Below are 21149 nucleotides of genomic sequence, written 5' to 3' on the forward strand. Positions count from 1 at the left end.
TCTGAGGCAACAGGAAATGACCCGCCACCTGGTTCTCACAGAGCCTCCCTGCCAGCCCAGATGGTCACAAGGGCCTCCTGGGATGCTGCCCACCTTGGCAGCCAGGCCCCTCCGGAGGGGCCAGTCTGGGCCTGACACCCCCGAACACCAACCCCCTGGGCAGGGACTGCCTGTGCCTGGGTGAGGAACCCTGCATTCTCCTTGCCACACAAGGCCTGGGTCTGCCTTGGGGCCCAGGCTGCACCCTCTCCGACCCCCAGGCCCAATGCCTGACCTGTGCCCACCTGACTCAACCTGGCTACTGTTCAGCAAGTTTACAAAGTGTTCTCAGTCTGAACAGGAACCATTTTCAATCCTTTATTTCAGAAAGGAGAGCCAGGAGAACTGGGGACTTAGAAAATACAGATCCTAAACTCAAAAGTCCCTGCCCCAGGCGTGCAGAGCCAGGGTCCTGGGGTTTTGTGCTGGGCAGGGGCTGCCCTGGGAGGGGGAATACAGGGGGAGGCACTTTAGGACACCCCTTAGGCTGTGGAGGGTGTCAGCTGGGCCTTTGAAGCCACTAACCACTGGTTCCCATCATGGAGAGCCCTGTGTGGGGCACCCAAGGGGGTTTCCTCCTGGAAGGGCCCCCAACCCAAGTGTCAGAGAAGCTGGCAAGAGCTGAGGGAGTGAGGTGCCATGACAGCAGCCACAGCCTCCAGGGACCCAAACAGGCCCAGCTACCAGCCTGGCACTGAGCATGCCATCTGCTTTAGGCCCTGGCTGGCGGGCATGTGGGCAACTTGTTCCCTCAGTGCAGGGGGCTGGGAGGCACAGATGCAGGCTCAGCACTACAAACTCAAAACCCCCATGAGAGGGCTCAGTCTTATGGGAAATGCCTCCAACCGAGCCCCTCTGCCCCAACACACTCTTTGTCTGCCTACTGAAGAAACTTCTGTAAATAGCAGAGACTTGAGGGACCCCTTCCTGGGGTACGTGTATTTGTATTTTTCTGTTTGGGTGTTTGTGTGTCCCAGTGGGACCACCTCCCCAGGGAGACGAGGCAGGTGGGCAGGAGGCCCGGCAGGCGCCATTACTTCTTCACGATCTGGATGACGTCCTCGTGCTCCATGGTGTGGGTCAGGCCCACCCGCTGCGGACTGTACTTGGTGCTGGTGCCCTGGGTGAGGAATGGGGGCAGAGGGGTCACCTCAGCCTGGACTGGCCAAGGTCAAGGAAGATATCCCTGGGCGTGTGTGTCCTGAAGGGTAAATGCCATGGCATAAGGTGGGGGCCTCAGGCAGCAGGATGTCCGCAGTTGTCTGACCATCCCTGATCTCAAAGGTTGGGGAGGGCCAGGCACAGTGGCTAATGCCTGTAATCCCAGCACTTCTGGAGGTCAAGGTGGGAGGATCACTTGAGCTCAGGTGTTCGAGACAGCCTGGGCCAGATAGCGAAACCTTGTCTCCATGAAAAATTAGCCAGGCATGGTGGTGTGTGCCTGTAGTCCCAGCTACTTGTGATGCTGAGGTGGGAGGATCGCTTTTGCACAGATGTCGAGGCTGCACTGGGCCATGATCGTGCCACTGCACTCCAGCGTGGGAGACAGAGCCAGACCCTGTCTCAAAAAAAAAAAAACAAAAAAAAAAACACCAGAAAAAAAAAAGGGTGGGGAAGGCCCATGTCTACCCTGGGTTGGCATGTACATTCTATGGAGGACAGACACACAGACATGCCAATCCCCACAGGAAGGACAGGAACACCACGCAGAGAGTGTGAATGCCTTGCTTCATGCCTAACCCAGGGGCTGTCCTGGGTCTACCCCCCTGCTTGCTTTCCACCCAGAGACTCACCCACACCAGGGCGTACTTGAACTGGCTGGCGAGTGACCGGTGGATGCGGTGGCACTGGAGGACAGGAGAGAGTCAGGTAGAGAGGTGAGGCTTCACCTAACCCCATCCCAAGCTTGGCCGCGCACCCAAAGCTCAGGACACAGGCCAAGAGGCAGGAGTTCCTGCGGCAGGTGCCCACACAGTCTGGGCCTTGTGTGGAGGACTGACGTGCTCAATTCGCACATAGCCACCCAATCACAGCTGCAGGTGGCCCTGCCATTCCCACTCCTGATCTGCCAGCTGTGGTGCCTAGTTAGGAATGTTCCCAAAGCCACCAGGGGAAGGTCAGGGGCCTGGCTGCTAGTGGCCCTCTGCTTGCCTTGCCTGAACAGATGCTCCTTTAGAATGGGACAGGGTGATAGCTTGGAGTCCCCCTGCTTGGTCACCATCTCTCACTCCTCCTGGCCCCACCTGTGGCCTGAAGCTTCCCACACATCACATCACCCCCAACTCCCAGGGCAGTGTATAAACTTCAGTGCTCCTTGGTAGGGGTGAAGATCCCAGGGGTCCCAGATGTCATATAAAACTGGAAGGAGACCCTGGAGGAGGCAGCCAGCAATTGCCCTGAGAGTGTAGACCTCTGGTTGCCACGCTGATGGTGGCACAGTGGAGGGCGGCGGGGAGGGGACTCTGCAATTGTGCAATGTGACTCCTCCTCCCACATGCCCACAGGTCTTCCAGGCCCTGGTGGGAGACCCAACGCCTCAGCCCAGCGTCCCTGGGGCGGAGGCCGGCGCCAGGCCTGCAGGAACACTTCCTTGACACAGATGGGAAGGTGGCTGACCCTGGTCTGCAGATGGGTTTTGTTTTACTCAGCTTGCCCAGCATTGCCACTTGTGAGTGACTGAAGGGATTCAGGAGGGTAATCGTGAGTCTCCTTGGCTCCTCCTGCTGTGATCTCAAGCCTAGGCCCTGAGGGAGATGGGACTTTGCCTGGCCTCCTTTGTTTAACACCTCTAGGGTGGCACTCAGAGACCTGGGGCTGGGCTTGCGGAATGAATGAATGCATGAGACCAGATTACAGGCCCCGCCACCACTGTCCTAAGGGGCTGCAGGGACAGCTGGGTCTACAGCGTCCCTTGCCTCCAGGATACAGATCCCAAGAAGAAATGAGCTAGAGGAAAACACCACCAGGAAAGCATCAGCCCAGGAGGACGGCCATGTGACCCGAAGGTTGGCCACCATCTGTGCCTGCAGGGTCATGTTCAGGTGACAGAATCCTGGACAGGGAAAGGCAGCCTCTTGCTCCCTGAGCCCAGACCACCTCCCCTGGGGCCTGTGCATGCCTGCTCCCCTACCTGGGATGCTCCCCACCCCAACTCTTCACTGCCAGACCCACTAGTCCTATAAGCCGGCTCAGGTTGCCTCTTGAAGCCGCTGTCCTGACCTCTGTGTTAAGCTGGTGCCACTTCCTACTCTCCTTGACTGATGCCTGAATGGCATGGAAGCAGGGTTACTGGCATCTCTGCAGAGCCAGGCAGCATGCTGAGTGCCCTACACACTGGACCTCATTCAACGTGTCCTCCTGACTATCCAGGGGGCAGGCAGCACACCCCCCTCACAGGAGAGGTCAGAGCCTCGGCACATGGCTAAGAAGGGGTGCTGCAGACGCAGCCCCAGGCTGTCCAACTCCAGAGCCTGCGTTGACATCTGAGAGTGAGACCAGCAGAGCCCACCCCCAGCCCAGGGCACCTCAGGCAGAACAGAGCCCCAAAGGGCATGCAGAGCTCCCACCCCTTGTCACGGCAGGTCTTGTCAACTCACCACGTGCTCCACTGAGGCCCCTTTCCGGAGAATGATGGCGTCTGTGAAGTCTGGCCTCTCTGCAGGGCGGGATGGGGAGAACGTCAGCCACACATCAGGGCCCACACTGCCATCTTGTGATTCTGCGCGAGGGAAGAGCTGGCCACAGAGGCCCTTTCGGTCTCCTTGCCTTGGCCTAACCTCCCCCTGACATCCAGCACACCCTCCACATAGATCCCTGTACCATCTTCTACGACCTTGATCTTAACACAGTGACTCAAAATAAATCAAGTCTAGGATTCACAGTGCCTGCCACCCATCTGCTGTGACAGCACTGACAGAGACCAGGACCTGGACTGAACGGGCAGGGCGCAAAGGGATGCTGGAGTCTAGTGAGGGAAGCTGTAGCTCGCTCCTTGCCAAAGTCAGGGTTGATGCAAACTGCTCCGAATTCAGCTGTTGGGACCCCAGGGCATGTGTGTGTGCGCACCAGGAGGATGGGCAGGAGTTAGACATGGGGATGGCTCCTGTGGATTCAGGTCCCTAATGCTCCTGCGGTAGGGCCTGTCACTGTGAGGGGAGGTCAGGAGGGCACTGACTGCTACAGCCAGTGGGGACCCCAAGGTAGCCTTACCCCACCAGGGTACCCTCAAAACCAGCAGTGCCCAGTGCTGAGAAGGGAAAAGAGCTGAGGTGTGTCTAGACAAGCCAGGCCAGAGCCGGTGCTGGGGTCTCTGGGCACCACACACCGGCCTAGCAGCCTTCTAGGGATGAAGCTCAGCCTGTTTTTCAGCTACGCGCAGTGCAACTCACGTCCTCTCTTCTTGGTGTAGATGCAGGTCAGGGCCAAGTACTCCCAAAGCATCTCCAGCAGATAGTCCAGGTTCAGCTTCATGCCGCAGCTGCAAAGAGGGAGGCGGCCAGTCAGGCAGGGGCCCCTATGATTTCAGAGGCTGGGGTCTCCACTTCTCACTATTGGAGCGGATAACCTCCACTGGCCAGGCAGCCCGCTGGTACCCACAGGGAAACAAGCCCATTACTATGATGGCAGCCTGATGTTTCTGCTGCCAGTGCCTCTGGGCACCAATCACGGTCACACTCAACCAGGGTCAGCATCTCTCCTAGGGGCTGGCAAGCCTGTGCTCTGTGGAGGGTTGCAGCATGTGTGATTAGTGAAGGGCTGCCATGGTGAGATGGCCGGGGGCTGTGACGGGACCACGGGCAAAGGCTAGGAATCCTGACGCCCAGAGTTCACTCCTTGAGAGGAGCAAGGGACTGCCAGGAAGTCCGGCAGGGATTTCAGCAAGAAGAGGGGAGAACCAAGGCTCTGGAGACACCAGAGCCTTTACATGTAGAACAGGCATGAACCCAGTCCCTACCTCGCAGGACTGCAGAGGGATTAAAAAGATAAGGCCCGGGATGTGCCTTGCTCCAAATACTGGGTGGACCGTGGCTTGAAGGTTTGCGCCGTGACCCCGAGCTGTGTCCTGACCTCTGTAGAGCTATTCTGAGCACAAGCAGGTAAAGGTGTAGAAGCTCTCACGCCCTGAGGATGGCAGCCCCTCAAAGGCCTGGGACACAGCAGGAGGAGAGGACCTGAGGCTGTGCTGTAGAACCGACACTGCTCTTTGTGGTGGCTACAACCACCACAAAATGGTCCTTGTGCTCAGGCCGGGACCCTCATCCATCATTTGCGCTGTCCAGCCTCTTGGTCCCTGAGCTCTCAGTACTGTTGGCCAAGCTTCACTGTGAAGCTGTGGAGTGCCCGCCTCAAGTCAGGAAACCAGCAAAGTGGAGCACCTGAATCAGTCTGCCCCAAAGAGGAGCCTGCCAGGCTGTGGTGGCAAGTGAACAAACATCCAGAGTGCAGGCGGTACCCCAGGGACCCACCCTGCAAAGGAGGGCAGGAAGTGAGTGGCCAGGGCCTGAGAACATTAGTTCCCTTTTTCCCTTTGAGCTGTGATCAGACAGAAGCCACACCTTCCAGAGCACCAGGAGAGGTAGGCTCACACCCAGGGCTTCTTGGGGGGACCTTGGTTCACTACTAAGTTAAGAAGCCTCTTTTTTTTTTTTTTTTTGAGACGGAGTCTTGCTCTGTCGCCCAGGCTGGAGTGCAGTGGCATGATCTCGGCTCACTGCAACCTCCACCTCCCGGGTTCAAGTGATCCTCCTGCCTCAGCCTCCTGAGTAGCTGGGATTATAGGCACACGCCACCACGCCCAGCTAATTTTTGTATTTTTAGTAGAGACAGGGTTTCACCATGTTGGCCAGGATAGTCTCGATCTCCTGACCTCGTGATCCACCCGCCACAGCCCCCCAAAGTGCTGGGATTACAGGCATGAGCCACCACGCCTGGCCTAAGTTAAGAAGCCTCTTAGCCATTCAACCTTGGTTGATGAAATCCTTCTGTTTTCTTAACCAGAGCCCACAAGACATCACCCACCCTGCCCACGGCAATTCAGAACTGGAATGGGCCAATGCCTCCAGCAGCTATGAAGGGGACCCTCCTGCAGTGTCTCCTTGGCCTCATGGACAAAGTGCTCTGCCCTGGACAGGAAGTCCTGGGCTCCGTGAGGGCCGTGTGCTGCTGGAGGCTGTGCTGGCTTTTCCTCCTCCACAGCCAAAGTGGCTGGGAGGCCTGACGACTGGGGTCAGAACCCACAGCAAGGACAGCAGAGTGGCAGGATGCCAGTGGCCTCACCTGATGACCACACTGTTGGGTTTTCGGGCCAGGCGGTCCACCTCTTCCATGGAGATCTGGTCGATTTTGTTATAAACCTGAGATTGAGAAGGTGGAGGCCGGTGCTGAGGACAGCAGCAAGGCATCCAGGAAAGGGCCCTCCATCGCCCTGTGCCGGCTGCAGCCCTTCCCTGGAGAGCTGAGTCTACGCCCTCCCTCCCCTTGCTGCCTCAGGGTTGGGAAGGCTGGGCTGGAACCCTGGTTTCAAGCTCTCTATGTCTGCAAGATCCAAGCAGCCATTGAGGTGAGGTGAGGGGAGGGGAGAGCCTCAGACTCTTTCTGCTTCTCTCACAAGGTTCCGGGAGCTGAGGAAATGCATGTGGTGGAAAGGCCGAGTGGCCAGGCCAGGGCTCCCCTCCTGCACTTACATACAGGCAGGGCATGTACACCCGGTTGCCCACGATCACATCGATGAACTCGTCCGGGGAGCAGTCTTCTCGGAAGAGCACTTCTGCATTGAAGATCTCTGAGGGGCTCCGATTAAGGGCAACCTGTGCACCAGCTGCCCTGTCCCCCATCAGCGGAGGGCCCCAAAAAGCCAAGCAGGAAATATGCTGGCCGCGTGGGACTGTGGCGGTATCTGCTTGTGAGGTTTTACAAGATTGTAATGCTTTGGAAGCCCTCTGTTCTCTTCCCCAGAGGGACCACAATATATAAAAGTTTCAATCAACACAGAGTTTTAATCTTGACAGCTAGGCAGGGAGAAAAACGTACCTGCTAGAATCCCCAAAGCCCCTCAGGGGAAGCCTGGGTTTTAGCACCAGGAGCATCTGAAAGCTGGTCGAACCCAGCTTCTTCCATGCAGGACTCCACTGGGGGCCATCCTGCCTCTGCTTGCACACCTCTGGCAACGAGAGGCTCACAGCTGACTCTAAGAGTTCTCTATATGCCAGGCATAACTCTGCCCGAGGCCCTGCCCTATCCCCAGGGCCCCAGAACACAACCAGCCCCCAACACTACTTTAGAGGCACCACCCATTCCCCAGCTCTCCCTGGGGCTTCTCCAGGCTAGGAACCCCCCCATCCTCAGAGGCTGTTTCCCATGACATCTTTTTCTTCCGGATGTCATCTGGCTACCACAGTGCCCAGCACTTGGTGAGGAGCCAGGAAGCCATTGTCAAGTGCACGGCTGCAGACCTGGCAGTCTGGAGCTTGCCCAGAGACTGCTTGAATTGACAGCAGGGGCAGTGGGGGTGACCTGCTGCCACCCTGCTCCACGAGGCCTCCTGTCTTGGTCAGTCCCCCCGCTGCCCTGACGGTGGTGGCTGCTCTCCTTCATGTGTCTTTCAGGGAAGGATACTGTATTCATGCAGGATGAGCTGCACCAGCTTTTCTGAGCACTGGGTCAGCGTGACTGTCGAGTTAAAGGAGATGCCACCACCTTTCTTGGGCTGAAAGAGGAGAAAGGGATGGGGAGAACTGCTGACCGAGGGGTCACAGCAATGGTCCCACAGCCTCAGCCGCCAGCCAATGCAGTCTCAAAACTGCCACACCCCTGGCCTGAAGGCCAGAGAGGTGCCTCACCTTGAAGTAGATGTTAGGCTTGTGCTTGTTGAGGCGGATGCCCACAGACTCCAGCTCCTTCTCCAGCAGAGACCTAGGCAGAGTACCCCTTAAGCCCCTCACAGGCTGTCCACAGAGCCAGATGCACAGCTTCCCTGTTACGCAGGATGTCACTGCCCACCCAGAGACTGACTCTCTCCTCCACCCCCTTCCCCAGCAACCCGGAGAACACTCCTTCCCAATGCCCTAGAGCTGCAGGGAACTTCTAAACTCTGCCACAGTCCCAGAGGGGACTGGCCCGGTTTACGGTCGGCATGCACAGGCAAGTGGTGGAGCCCCCGCGAGGTGACCACATGAGGGTACACCTTCTGGTCCCGAGGAGGCAGGCCTGGTGTACCCCTCTGCCAGGATGTGGATGAACAATGCTTCTGTGCCTGGGGCTGGGCTCCTGGCAGGTTCTGGGCAGTGATGAGGCACCTGTGCCTCTGAACAGGAAGCAGGGCCAGGCCAAGCCCCTCGGCCCCCAGTCCCAAGATACCTCTGTGCTGGCTGGACACAAGCCTTGAGGAGAAGACGCCATAGGCTGGGTGGTGTTGGGTTTAGTCTGTGACAAGTCCTACCACTACTCTCACGTGTGAGAGAGCCAAACACCCACAGGCCGCCCAGTATGAGCTCAGGGACACACTGGCCCTCCCCAGACATGTGAGCCTGCCCCATGCCCCACCCTGCGGACCTCTGCACCTCTCCCTTGGTGGCATCCAGCATCATGATGATGACATCAGCCGTGCGCGCCACAGCGATCACCTGCCGGCCACGGCCTTTTCCTGGATGGGTGTGAGGGATGCGGTTACATATGTGGACCCATGTGACTGCTACTCAGCCCACGGTGCCCTGGACTCCTGTCCTTTACAGACCTACCACAGCCTCTGCCACATACTAGCACAAGCTTGGCATTTTTCTTTAATCCACATGTTTTACTGACGGAGACTTATTTCAGAAGAAAATCCGACACCACCATCATAAAAGGAGTAACAGGATAATAACGGCTGTCTTACACCCACCCCTACTATGTGGCAGGGCCCAGGCTAAATGCTTCCTGAACATTTCCTCACTTAATCCTCAAAACTATGCTGTAAATTATGTATTATTATGCCCATTCTACAGCTGAGGAAACTGAGGCTTGGCTTAGAGATACCCAATCACTTGCCCAAGATCACAAGGCTAGTTTGGTGCCAAGGATTTGAACTGGAACCTTTTCTGGAAAGGGGGATAATGGACCAGGGATCCAGAGTGATCTCCATGACAGCCACACCCAATTTCAACGATCAGTAACAGAGCTCCAGTCTGCCTCCCACACACCTGCCCTGCCTCCCACCTTGGGCTGCGCCTTCAATGATTCCAGGAAGGTCCAGGAGCTGGATGTTGGCACCTTTGTACTAGGATGCAGAAGAGAAGAAAGGTAAGGCAAGGCTGGGCCTCCACTGGAAAGGTCCTGTCTGGATCTGGGACATCTGGAATGGCCCCGGGGCTCAGAGGCTGAGGGAAACCCAGATGCCAACCTGTGGCCAAGTCTGAGCCTTGTCACCACCCCAGCCCAGTGCAGACCACAGCCTATGAGCTGAGTAGCCGCCTAGGGAGGGCTCAAGATCTTCCAATCCCACAACACTCATCACTGATGATACCAGCACTTTACAAATAAATTGTTTCACCATGGGAACTTAAGGCCATACCACTCAGCTGCCCAAAGCAAACACAGCCCAAGGCAGTGAAGCTTCATGGGGAGGCAGAAGGATCCAGCCAAGCAGCAATTAGTGACCAGAGCTGTGGTGGTGTTGGGGAGGAGAGCACAGGGGGCGCCAGGCAAAGTAGCCACATGCTGGCCTGACCTCCTAGTTCCAGGCCCCACCAGGCATCTCTGGGGTCCAGCAGCTAGGATCCCCAGAAGTGTCAGTGCTGGAGGGCAAAGCAGCTCAGTCCAGAGCCTGTCCTGACATGGGGACATCCACCCAGACTCACACACAGGGTGGGCACAGGCACAAGTCCAAACACAAGCATGCGCCCCTTCTCCTTCTGGGCCCAGCACACCCACTTACTTCAATGACCCCAGGAATACACGTCAGAGTGGTGAACTCATAGGACGCTGCCTCGCTGGCCGTGGAGGTCATCAGACTCAAGAATGTGGACTAAGAGAAAAGGAGATCATTGCACTGAGGAGCCTTGTCCCTGGCCTTCTGGGAGAGGCCCCAGGGGCTGGGGGCCTGCAGGTGCAGGCAGCAGGAGGAGACCCTCTCACCCTCGGCTTGGTGACCTAGGTGGCTGTGAAGAGACCTCCCAGCCAGAGGGCTCACCTCTGGCCCTGTCCTGGATGGGTCAGACACCAGAGGCCCATCTGTTCCTTGGAGGTCTCAGGACTGTCTCAGGTAGAGGCAGGGATCTGGATTCTGATGGGGTTCCCCATATACATCAGGAGCCTCTCCTAACCCCACACAATCCTCCAGGCCCTCTTGGCCCCAGAGAACTTTAAGCAGGTGGCAGTCCCACGGCACTCGTGGAACCAGTACCCAGACATGCTGTGCACCCAGGGAGGGTGTGAGGAGGTGTGCAAGGAGATGTCAACCTCCTGGGCTGAGGCAGAGACAGCTGACAGGAGAGGTGTCGCAGGGAGGGAGTGGGGAACTGGAAAGATGTGGATGTGACCACTCAGACCACCGTTCACTGTGGCTGGGAGTTGGAGAAACCTGGCTTTGAATCCTGCCTCTGCCGGGGTGTCCTGCGATTGAGCAGGAAACTCCATACTCTCAGTTCAGGGTCTTTACATGTAGAATGGGCATGAACCCGGTCCCTACCTCACAGGACTGCACAGGGATTAAAAAGATAAGGCCCAGGATGTGCCTCACTCCAAACACTGTAACATCTCAGTGATAGATGCTGTGGCTGAGGCCAGCCAAGCAGTGGGCAGACCCAGGGAGGGAAGAAACCCAGCCCCATGCCTCCTGCCCCATCCTAATCAGCAGGGCCCCAGGAACGAGAAGCCTGAGACTCTGAGTTGCAGGGCCAGCTATCCAGACCCTGCCTCCTGGCTGACTGGCAGGAAGACTGGGGGCACCCTCCCCAAGGCACCCTTAGACCTCTCAAGTCCAGAATGTGGCATGTGATGGAAATACATCGAGTTCCCAAATCCAGAAACCCTCAGCCTTGGGGATCTCCTGGAAACTCAAGAAATGAGAAAAACCTGGTGGAGTGGACAGGTATAGGGATAGACACGGTGGCTCCAAGAGCAATGGCTGTTGAGACAGCCAGCAACCAAACTCGGGGCCACTCCCTGATTCTGTCTGGCCCCTGTAAGACCTGGGCCCTCCCACAGTGGGAGAGCCTATACTCCCAATAAGGCAGGTGGGATCTGCCATGGGCCCAGACTTCAAGGGTCACGGCTCTTGGTAACTAGAGCGGCTTCTCAATCTCTCTCTCTCTGATACGTATACCAATCATATAGGCAGACAGTACAACAAATAAAACTAAACACTGCCCAGCTTGCAGCAAGCACTCAAGAAAAGGTAGCTGTTAACCACCATCCCCTATGCCTGGCCCAGAGCAATGGAAACTGGGTGTGGGCTCAAATTGTTCAGCTGAACTGAGTTAGAAGCTGCTCCCCAGCACCTGTCCAGAGCTTTGGTTGTTGCTCACTTGGCCTATATTCTAGCAACCTCTCCACTGTCCCACTTCACTTTGCCCTGCTATAACCTGCTATCTACACAACAGCCAGAGTGATTCTGTAAAAAAGTAAGTCAGCGCCCAGATGGTAGTTTCTAATGCTATTCTCCAATCAAAGGAACCAGGGCTCCTTAGAGAAATGGCAGATTCTAGGCCAGGGCAGGGAATATACAAAATGAGCCTGAGGCATCTTGCAGTGTCAGAAAGTGAGGAAGTGCTGGAAAAACACAATGGTGGAAGTACATCAAAGAAGCCAACTAAAATAGCTCCAAAGCTAAAACAATTTGAGCAGCAAAAGAACATGGTATGGGTTTAGACCCCAAAGCACAAAATAACCCCCCACGAATCCATACGGATATCAATAAATGACTGAATAAAACGAATGAATGGGAGAAGAGAGACAAATCTCCCATGCAGAAGAATTCCAAACAGTTTCTGTAGATGCTCCCCTCAAGGAGGCGATGGAATTGGACTGCACACAGTCACCTCCCTCCCCAAAGCGGCATGGCAAGGGGAGAAGACAGCGTCTCCACGGTGGAGAAACCTGACACACCTCAGCCAGGTGGTCAAGATCAACATCAGCAGGGGTAAGTCATGTTGACAGTATGTGGCCTTCATGCGATGTGATAAAAATGGCACTTTACCTCTGTGGCCTTCCTTGCTAACTATAACCCCAGATTAACCACGAGAAAAACATTGGACACACCCCAACTGAAGGACTTTCTACAAAATATGGGAATGGTACTCCTTAAAACCGTCAAGGTTATCAAATCAAGGCAAGTCTAAGGAACTGTCTAGAAGAGCCTAAGGAGACATAACAACTGAACTGTGATGTGGGATCTCAGGACAGAAAAAGGACAGTGGGGAGGAGCTAAGGAAATCTGCATAAAGCCAGACTTGAGGCAAGAACAGATCAATATTCATTGGTGTAAAATGTTAACTGCCAGGGAAAATGGGTGTGGGGTATATGGGAACTCTGTATTACCTTTGCAATTTTTCTGTAAATCTAAGACTATTCTAAAATAAAAAGTTTACTTTAGGCCGGGCGCAGTGGCTCACGCCTGTAATCCCAGCACTTTGGGAGGCCAAGGGGGGGTGGATCACCTGAGGTCAGGAGTTCAAAACCAGCCTTGCCAACATGGTGAAACCCTGTCTCTACTAAAAAAGGATACAAAAAATTAGCCGGGTAGGGTGGTGCATGCCTGTAATCCCAGCTACTTGGGAGACTGAGGCAGGAGAATTACTCGAACCTGGGAGGCGGAGGTTGTAGTGAGCTGAGATCGTGCCATTGTACTCCAGCTTGGGCAACAAGAGTGAAACTATACCTCCAAAAAAAAAAAAAAAAGCCGATCGGACATCTCTTTTCTGCTCAAAACCCTGCAATGATGTTTATTTTATTCCTCACATAAAAGTAAATCACGCCAGGAACGGTGGCTCATACCTGTAATCCCAGCACTTTGGGAGGCCGAGGTGGGCGGATCACCTGAGGTCAGAAGTTCGAGACCAGCCTGGCGAACGTGGTGAAACCCCACCTCTACTAAAAATGCAAAAATTAGCCAGGGGTGGTGGCGGATGCCTGTAATCCCAGCTACTCGGGAGGCTGATTGATAACTGCTTGAACCCAGGAGACAGAGGTTGCAGTGAGCCGAGCAAGACTCCATCTCAAAAAAAAAAGTAAACCAATATAGATTATACGCTAAACGGAGCAACTTCCAGAAGAAACCTTCTTTTTTTTTTTTTTTTTTTTTTTTGAGATGGAGTTTTGCTCTTGTTGCCCAGGCTAGAGTGCAATGGTGCAATCTCGGCTCGCCGCAACCTCTGCTTCCCAGGTTTAAGCGATTCTCCTGCCTCAGCCTCCCGAGTAACTGAGATTACAGGCATGCGCCACCACCCCTGGCTAATTTTGTATTTTTAGTAGAGACAGGGTTTCTCCATGTTGGTCAGGCTGGTCTTGAACTCCCAACCTCAGGTGATCCACAGGCGTGAGCCACCGCGCCCGGCCGAAGAAACCTTCTAAAAACTCTGCAGTTTCATTCTTCAATCCAAGCCAGGGTCCTTTCGGCCACCCATATGCTGCTATCCTCTCCGTCTTCTGCCCTCCTTGTGCTCCTCAGAGAGCCACCTGGGCCTCCCTGGACACACCAAGCGAGCACCTGCCTAAGGGCCTGTGCTCACTGTTCCCTCTGTCTGGAAGGTTCTCACCCAGGACTCTGCAAGCTCCCTCACTTCCTTCAGGCCCCTGCCCAAATACTCACTCACCCGAGAAACCTGCCGGGACCTGTCGTAACTAGCAGACCTTCGCCCTGTCACTCACCAGCCCCCACTCCTCACCACTGGATGCACCTTATTACTTATTTACTGTCCTTTCTCTTCAAGAATGGGAGATCTATGTGGGTAGGGACAGAGCTCTGTCTCATTCATGCTATGTCTCTAGTCCCTGGCACAGTGCCCAGCACATGACACCGCTCGAGATACACACTTGAGAAGTATTTGTGTGTGATGACTGAGTCGGAAGACCAAGTAGGGCTCCATCTGCTGGCAAGAGGAAAGAGCGTCCTCCATGTTAGGATGATAAAGGGCTGGGATCTGACCCCGGGGGAGGCCAGGTCTTCTGTGTCCCTGGAGCTAAGCAGAAAGGCAGCGAGGGGAGCCTGGATGGTCACCTGTTTGAAAGATGACTTCTTGCTTTCCTCCCCGAGGCCCACACTGACCATCACTGACCTTACCCACAGAGGGAAATCCAATCAGCGCCACACGGGCATCACCCGACTTCATGACATCAAAGCCCTCTCCTTTGGACGAGGCCGATTTGGACGGTTCCAGGAGCTGGGCCCGATACTTGGCGAGCTTAGCTTTCAGCAGGCCCAGATGATACTCAGTGGCTAAAGGATGGAAAGCAAGACAGAAGATGAGTGGCCAGGGTGTCCAAGCCCAGGGGTCAGGCAGGGCCCACATGTCGCCAAGTGCTGGCTGGGAAGCAACTGCTGTCAAGGAGATCAGGAGAAAAAAAAAACAACACCTCTCTGCTTAAAAGGCCCCCTTGGCTTCTCACTTCATTTAAGATAAAATCCAGTCTCTTAGACCGGGCGCAGTGGCTGACGCCTGTAATCCCAGCACTTTGGGAGGCCGAGGCGGGTGGATCACCTGAGGTCGGGAGTTCGAGACCAGCCTGACCAACATGGAGAAACCCTGTCTCTACTAAAAATACAAAATTAGCTGGGCATGGTCATTCATGCCTGTAATCCCAACTATTTGGGAGGCTGAGGCAGAAGAATCACTTGAACCCAGGAGGCAGAGGTTGTGGTGAGCCGAGATCACGTCATTGCACTCCAGCCTGGGCGACAACAGTGAAACTCCATCTCAAAAAAAAAAAAAATCCCGCCTCTTTGTTGAGACCTCACCAAATGGTTCTCACCAATGGTTCTCAACAGAGGGGGCACCGCTTCCTGGGGGGCATTCTGGAAATTCTGGGAGATGTTTTCTGTTCACTTTGATGGTGAAGTACGCATTGGCATCTATTGGGCAGGGGGCAGGGAAACCAGCTGCCCTATTAGGTGAGTCAGTCCTATGTAGCTGAGGAGAATTATCCCAAGTCCATGACTTGTCACATCCCAAAGGCATCCACAGAGGGAAAACCTGGGTTAGGGTCGCCAGGCCTAGAACCTAGCTCTGTTTACATATAAACACAGGACATTTTGTACAGTGTTAATATACACTGAAATTCCCAGGAATGCAACTATTATGTATATGAAGGGAAGACTATGTCATGCTTTGTCTGAAACTTTACCTAGAGCTGCTCACCATTCTGGGATCCCACGCTGCCATGGCAGCCCCTCTTGGGGTGTAACTCAGTGGCCAATACAACACACCTGCATCGTGGCTGTCACATCCCCAGTGATTCTACCTAGAGGCATGAGCATTCTACTGCTTCAGGGTAACTTCGTTAGATCCTGGCAGCACTCCAGCATTTATGTATTTAAATAAATACCATTTTCATTATAAATTACTTTCCTTTTTCTTCTTCTCCTTTATATTACTATTAGGGTATTATATTGGTTTTTTTCAAATTCAAGTTATATTACTGATGGGGAATTTCATTTTAGGACTGTAAATGGTGTTACAAACTCTTTGCTCTAAAAGGAGGCCGTCGTTGAGACTGAGAACCAGGACCCTATGTGACCTGGCTCCTGGCTACTTCAACACACTCTGCTACATTCCAGACACAGTTGCTTTCTCCTCTTTTTTTAAAGAGATGGGGGTCTCATTCTGTCACTCAGACTAGAGTTCAGTGGCACGATTATAGCTCACAGTCTTGAACTCCTGCCTCAGCCTCCTGAATAACTAGGACTACAGGCATGTACCACCAGGACTGCCTAATTAAAAAAATTGTTTTTGTAGAGATGAGATGTTGCTATGTTACCCAGGCTGGTCTTGAACTCCTGGCTGTAAGCAATCCTCCTGCCTCAGCCTCTCAAAGTGCTGGGATTACAGGTTGAGCCACTGGGCCTGGCCTTTCTTTTTTTCCTTTTCTAGAATATGCTGACATCATTCCTTCCTTGGGACCTTCACACTGGCGATTCTCTCCATTTCAACGAGATCTTCCTGGAACTGGCTCCTTCCCACCATTTGAGGTGCAGCTCAAATGTCACTTCTTCAAAGAGGCCTCCCCTGCCCAGTCTCAGAGGGCAGTGAGAGCTTGTGTCAGAACTCCACCCTGCCATTAGTGGGGCCATTTTACTTTGGAAAAGTTAGTCTTCTTGTGCATCAGTTTCTTAATCTGCAAATAGGGTTATTAACAGTAGTAACTTCTTAGGCAGATTTCTTTTTTTTTCTTTTTGAGATGGAGTCTCACTGTATCGCCCAGGCTGGAGTGCTGTGGTGTGATCTCAGCTCATTGCAACCTCTGCCACCAGGGTTCAAGAGATTCTCCTACCTCAGCCTCCCAAGTAGCTGGGACTACAGGCACACGCCACCATGCCCAGCTAATTTTCTGTATTTTTAATGGAGATGGGGTTTCTCCATGTTGGTCAGTCTGGTCTCGAACTCTCGACATCAGGTGATCCGCCCGCCTTGGCCTCCCAAAATGCTGGAATTACAGGTGTGAGCCACCAACAAAGTCTCACTGGTGTCACCCCGGTTGGAGTGCAGTGGTGCGATCTCGGCTCACTACAACCTCCACCTCCTGGGTTCAAGAGATTCTCCTGCCTCCGCCTCCCGAGTAGCTGGGACTACAGGCTGGTGCCACCATGCCTGGCTAATTTTTGTATTTTTAGTAGAGACGGGGTTTCACCGTGTCGCCCAGGTTGGTCTCAAACTCCTGACCTCAAGTGATCCACCCACCTCGGCCTCCCAAAGTGCTGGGATTACAGGCGTGAGCCACTGTGCCTGACCATACTTCAGCAGATTTTTGATGGTGGAATAATGGAGAAGTCTTACAGAAAGCACTAAGAACATCGCTTAGCATACAGTAAGCACCCAATAAAAGTTGGCTATAATCTACAGTAAATTCCGCCCTTCCCCAGACTGCTTCCTGCCTCATGAGCAGGTTTACTGTCTTCTCGACTCTGAAAACGATCTTATTTCTTTACTTCCCTGACTCCGATAGGTCAGGAAATGGGACTGGATCCCCAGCCTCCAGCACAGGGCCCAGGCACACAGGAAATATTTTACCAAGTGAATCAGTGAATTGATAGCAGTAAGAAATGGTCAAGAATGGGTTCTGCAGCTGGGCATGGTGGCTCACGCCTGTAATCCCAGCACTTTGGGGAAGCTGAGAAGGGAGGACTGCTTGAGGCTGGGAGTTCAAGACTACCCTGGGCAACATAGTGAGACCGTGCCTCTACAAAAAACATAAAAATTGGCCGGGTGGGGTGGCTCACACCTGTAATCCCAACACTTTGGGGAAGCGGAGAAGGGAGGACTGCTTGAGGCTGGGAGTTCAAGACTACCCTGGGCAACATAGTGAGACCATGCCTCTACAAAAAACATAAAAATTGGCCGGGTGGGGTGGCTCACGCCTGTAATCCCAGCACTTTGGGAAGCCGAGGTGGGCGGATCAACTGAGGTCCAGAGTCCGAAACCAGCCTGACCAACATGGAGAAACCTTGTCTCTACTAAAGACACAAAATTAGCTGGGTGTTGTGGCACACACCTGGGAGACTGAGGCAGGAGAATCCCTTGAACCTGGGAGGCGGAGGTTGCGGTGAGCCGAGATTGCACCATTGCACTCCAGCCTGGGCAACAAGAGTGAAACTCCATCTCAAAAAAAAAAAAAATTATATATATATATATATATATAAAAATTAGCCCGGTGTGGTGGTGCACACCTGTAGTCCCAGCTACTCAAGAGGTGGAGGTGGAAGGATTGCTCGAATGCAGGAGTTTGAAGTTACAGTGAGCTATGATCACACTACTGCACTCCAGCACTCCAGCCTGGGCAACAGAGCAAGACTGTCTCAAAAAAAAAAAAAAAAAAAAGGATTCAGGGTCAGTCAGGTACACATGGCCCTTCCTGTCATCCCAGCTCCTAAAATTCTGAGCATCTCTGAAGGGAGGGACTAGGTCTTAATCACCTTTATATCTCCTTTGTCTACCACTGCCAAAGTGGCAGCATCTCTAGCCTCCCTGTGACTTTCCTTGGGTCTTATGGGTAATATGGAATATTACAGCAGCCAGAGGGAACTTTCAAGACAGAAGTCAGAATAGCCCCTCCCCTGCTTAACACCCTGCACCAGCTCCCACTGCCTTAGAACACAACCCAGAGTCTTTCCCATGACCTATGGCTCTGCATGATCAACCCCCTCCTGTCCCATCACTGCACCCCAGCCCCAGTCCTGTTGACCTGTAAACAGCCAAGTTTGTTCCTGCCTCAGGGCCTTTGCACTAGCTGCTCTTTTCTGCCAGGAACCCTCTTCCCCCAGATGTTTGCGTGACCGGTTCCTTCTTTTCAATCAGGTCTTAGTTCAAATGCCCCATCCTCATGGTGGTCTTCTCTATCACTCCACCTAAGCAGACCCAATCCCCAGTCCCTCCCCACCCCCAATATTCTGCTGTATCACCCTGGTTTGTCTTCATAGCACATATTGCTGGCTGACATTATCTTATTTATTTGATTTCTAGTTTTCAGACCGTCAACTAGAAGATCAGATCCAAGGGCTGGGATATGCCTGCTGTGTTCACTGCTTTAACCACAGTGCCTAGCACATAGTAAAGGCTCAGGAAAGATCGGCCAGGCATGGTGGCTCATGCCTGTAATCCCAGCACTTTGGGAGGCCGAGGCGGGTGGATCACCTGAGGTCAGGAGTTTGAGACCAGCCTGGACGACATGGCAAAACCCCCTCTCTACTAAAAAAATACAAAAATTAGCCGGGTGTGGTGGCACGTGCCTGTAATCCCAGCTATTTGGAGGCTGAGGCAGGAGAATCGCTTGAACCTGGGAGGCAGAGGTTGCAGTGAGCCCAGATGGCACCACTGCACTCTAGCCTGGGTGACAGAACAAGACTGTCTCAAACAAACAAACAAAAAAGATTTACAGAAGGAATGAGTCACAGAGGGCCCTCAACTCCTTGGCCTTCAAACCTAAATGGAACCAAGGGAGGGCAGACACTGGGACCAGCTATCTAGTGTTGCTTGCTTCCTGCTCCCACAAGCCTGAATGGCTAGCCACTAGCCTGGCCAATTGCACCTCCCATTACTCTTCCATAACCCCCTTCTGATCTAGATTGTTCTCACTGTCCCATGAACATGCCATGCTCACTCCCATGTCTTTGTCTCAGCAGTGGCCCCCACCTGGGATACCCTTCCAACAACCAGCTCAAGTCCCACTTCGTCCTGGTGTTATCGTTCTCTCCTCACCTCTCTTCTGTGAGCTCCTCCAGCCCTTACATTCTAAAGTCCAGATTTGAGGCTTCATTATGTATTATCTATGTTGGGGTGTTTACTTTAAATACTGAGTGCTCACCATGTGCCCAGTGCTTTGTAAAGGCCATCTAATTTAACTCAGCTGTGTACTAAGATGGAGCAGGGGAGTATTACCCCATTTACAGATGAGGACACTGAGACTCCAAGAAGTGAAGTGACTTTCCAATGTTTTACAGAAGGTACGTGGTGGACCTGGGGCTCAAACCCAGGCCTTCCAGACTCCAGAGTCCTGATTCCCTTGCTCCAATGGGCTCTCAGCTGCTGGGTGAGGCTGTTCCTGAGAGGTCTCCTCTTGCACTTCCCAAAACAACAGAGTAGACCCAGGCCCCAGGCCCAGCCATCAGGAGACTGAGGTTTGAACCCCAGCTCCGCCTCTCTCTGGGTCAGATGCTTGCTCTGTGAGCTGGGACTACTCTACTCGGGCACACGGTCTGGGACTGATCAGATCTCTTGGGGTACGTTTGCAGTCAGACCTGGGCGTGAGACCCGCTCCCGCCTGGCCCTGCCTTGGGCGCGCAGGGCGGCCTCGGCACTTGTCTGGCAACTTCTCCGCGGCCTCGGATCTTGCCCCAGCATTACTGCTGGAGTTGTTCCCCCATTTTACAGACAGGAAAACTGAGGCAGGCAGAAAGGAAGGCCCCGCCCGGCCGGCCCTCACCCTTGTTCTTCTGTGTCCGAGCGATCTCCTTCTCGATCTCCGAGATCTTCTCTAAGATCCCCATGGCAGCAGCAGAGGTGGGCGCACAGACAGCGGTTGCGGCGGCACCGGGAATTCCGGTCTGACGGCGGCGACAGAGTAGCGTGCGCCCGGAAGCCAAAGAGAACAGCGTTCTCGTGGGCGCCTGGTGCTCCGGGATTCAGAGTCCGGGCGAGCCAAGTGCCAGACACTATCGGTTCCGCCCGCTGGGCCGGCCAGGCTGCGGACCTCTGGAAAGAGCCGGGGCGGGGCCGGGCCATGCTGTACTGGCCCACGGCTGCGGCTGGCAGGAGCAAGCAAGGAAGAGAGGGAATCTGCCCGTGTTGAACTCTGAACTGCGGGTCCCTGAGCGCAGCTGACTGGCAGTGTAAGGAAAAGGGGCTGAGCCGAAAGCCTAGTGGCTTTCATTTTATACTATAAATGGAGGTGTCCAATCTTTTGGCTTCTCTGGGCCACATTGGAAGAATTGTCTTGGGCCACACGTAAAATACGCCAACACTAACGATAGCTGATGAGCTTAAAAAAAAATCGCCAAAAAAACCCTCAATGTTTTGGCCGGGCGTGGTGGCTCACGCCTGTAATCCCAGCACTTTGGAAGGCCGAGACGGGCGGATCACCTGAGGTTGGGAGTTCGAGACCAGCCTGACCAACATGGAGAAACCCATGTCTACTAAAAATACAAAATTAGCCGGGCGTGGTGGCGCGCGCCTATAATCCCAGCTACTGGGGAGGCTGAGGCAGGAGAATTGCTTGAACCCGGGAGGCGGAGGTTGCGGTGAGTGGAGATTGCGCGCCATTGCACTCCAGCCTGGGCAACAAGAGCGAAACTCCATCTCAAAAAACAAACAAACAAAAAACCTCAGTTTTTTTTTCTTTGTTTTAGTTTTGTTTTTTTGAGACGGAGTCTCACTTTGTCATCCAGGCTGTAGTTCAGTGGTGTGATCTTGGCTCACCGCAACCTCCGA

At 53.9% G+C, this 21149-nt stretch overlaps 1 protein-coding gene across 5 annotated transcripts; it reads right to left on the reverse strand.

Annotated features, from left to right (window-relative positions):
• Positions 1 to 343: 343 nt before the first annotated feature.
• Positions 344 to 20353, reverse strand: LOC129137588 (developmentally-regulated GTP-binding protein 2). 5 transcript variants are annotated; one of them, XM_054670348.2, is made up of 13 exons: positions 20146 to 20353; positions 14289 to 14449; positions 9950 to 10039; positions 9232 to 9292; positions 8590 to 8680; positions 7878 to 7950; positions 7654 to 7744; positions 6723 to 6820; positions 6316 to 6392; positions 4428 to 4516; positions 3636 to 3694; positions 1833 to 1886; positions 344 to 1159 (listed from the first exon to the last, which is right to left on the reverse strand). In XM_054670348.2, the coding sequence occupies exons 1-13, from the start codon at positions 20207 to 20209 to the stop codon at positions 1073 to 1075; spliced, it is 1095 nt and encodes a 364-aa protein (XP_054526323.1). In that variant the 5' UTR covers positions 20210 to 20353; the 3' UTR covers positions 344 to 1072. The 5 variants fall into 5 exon arrangements, with proteins under 5 accessions (XP_054526323.1, XP_054526325.1, XP_063654956.1 ...); XM_054670350.2 differs by having other exon boundaries at positions 3636 to 3757; positions 14294 to 14449; positions 20146 to 20346; XM_063798886.1 differs by having other exon boundaries at positions 1849 to 1886; positions 20146 to 20338.
• Positions 20354 to 21149: the final 796 nt, after the last annotated feature.

Source organism: Pan troglodytes, chromosome 19 (assembly GCF_028858775.2).
Source record: "Pan troglodytes isolate AG18354 chromosome 19, NHGRI_mPanTro3-v2.0_pri, whole genome shotgun sequence".
Taxonomy (NCBI): Eukaryota; Metazoa; Chordata; class Mammalia; order Primates; family Hominidae; genus Pan; species Pan troglodytes.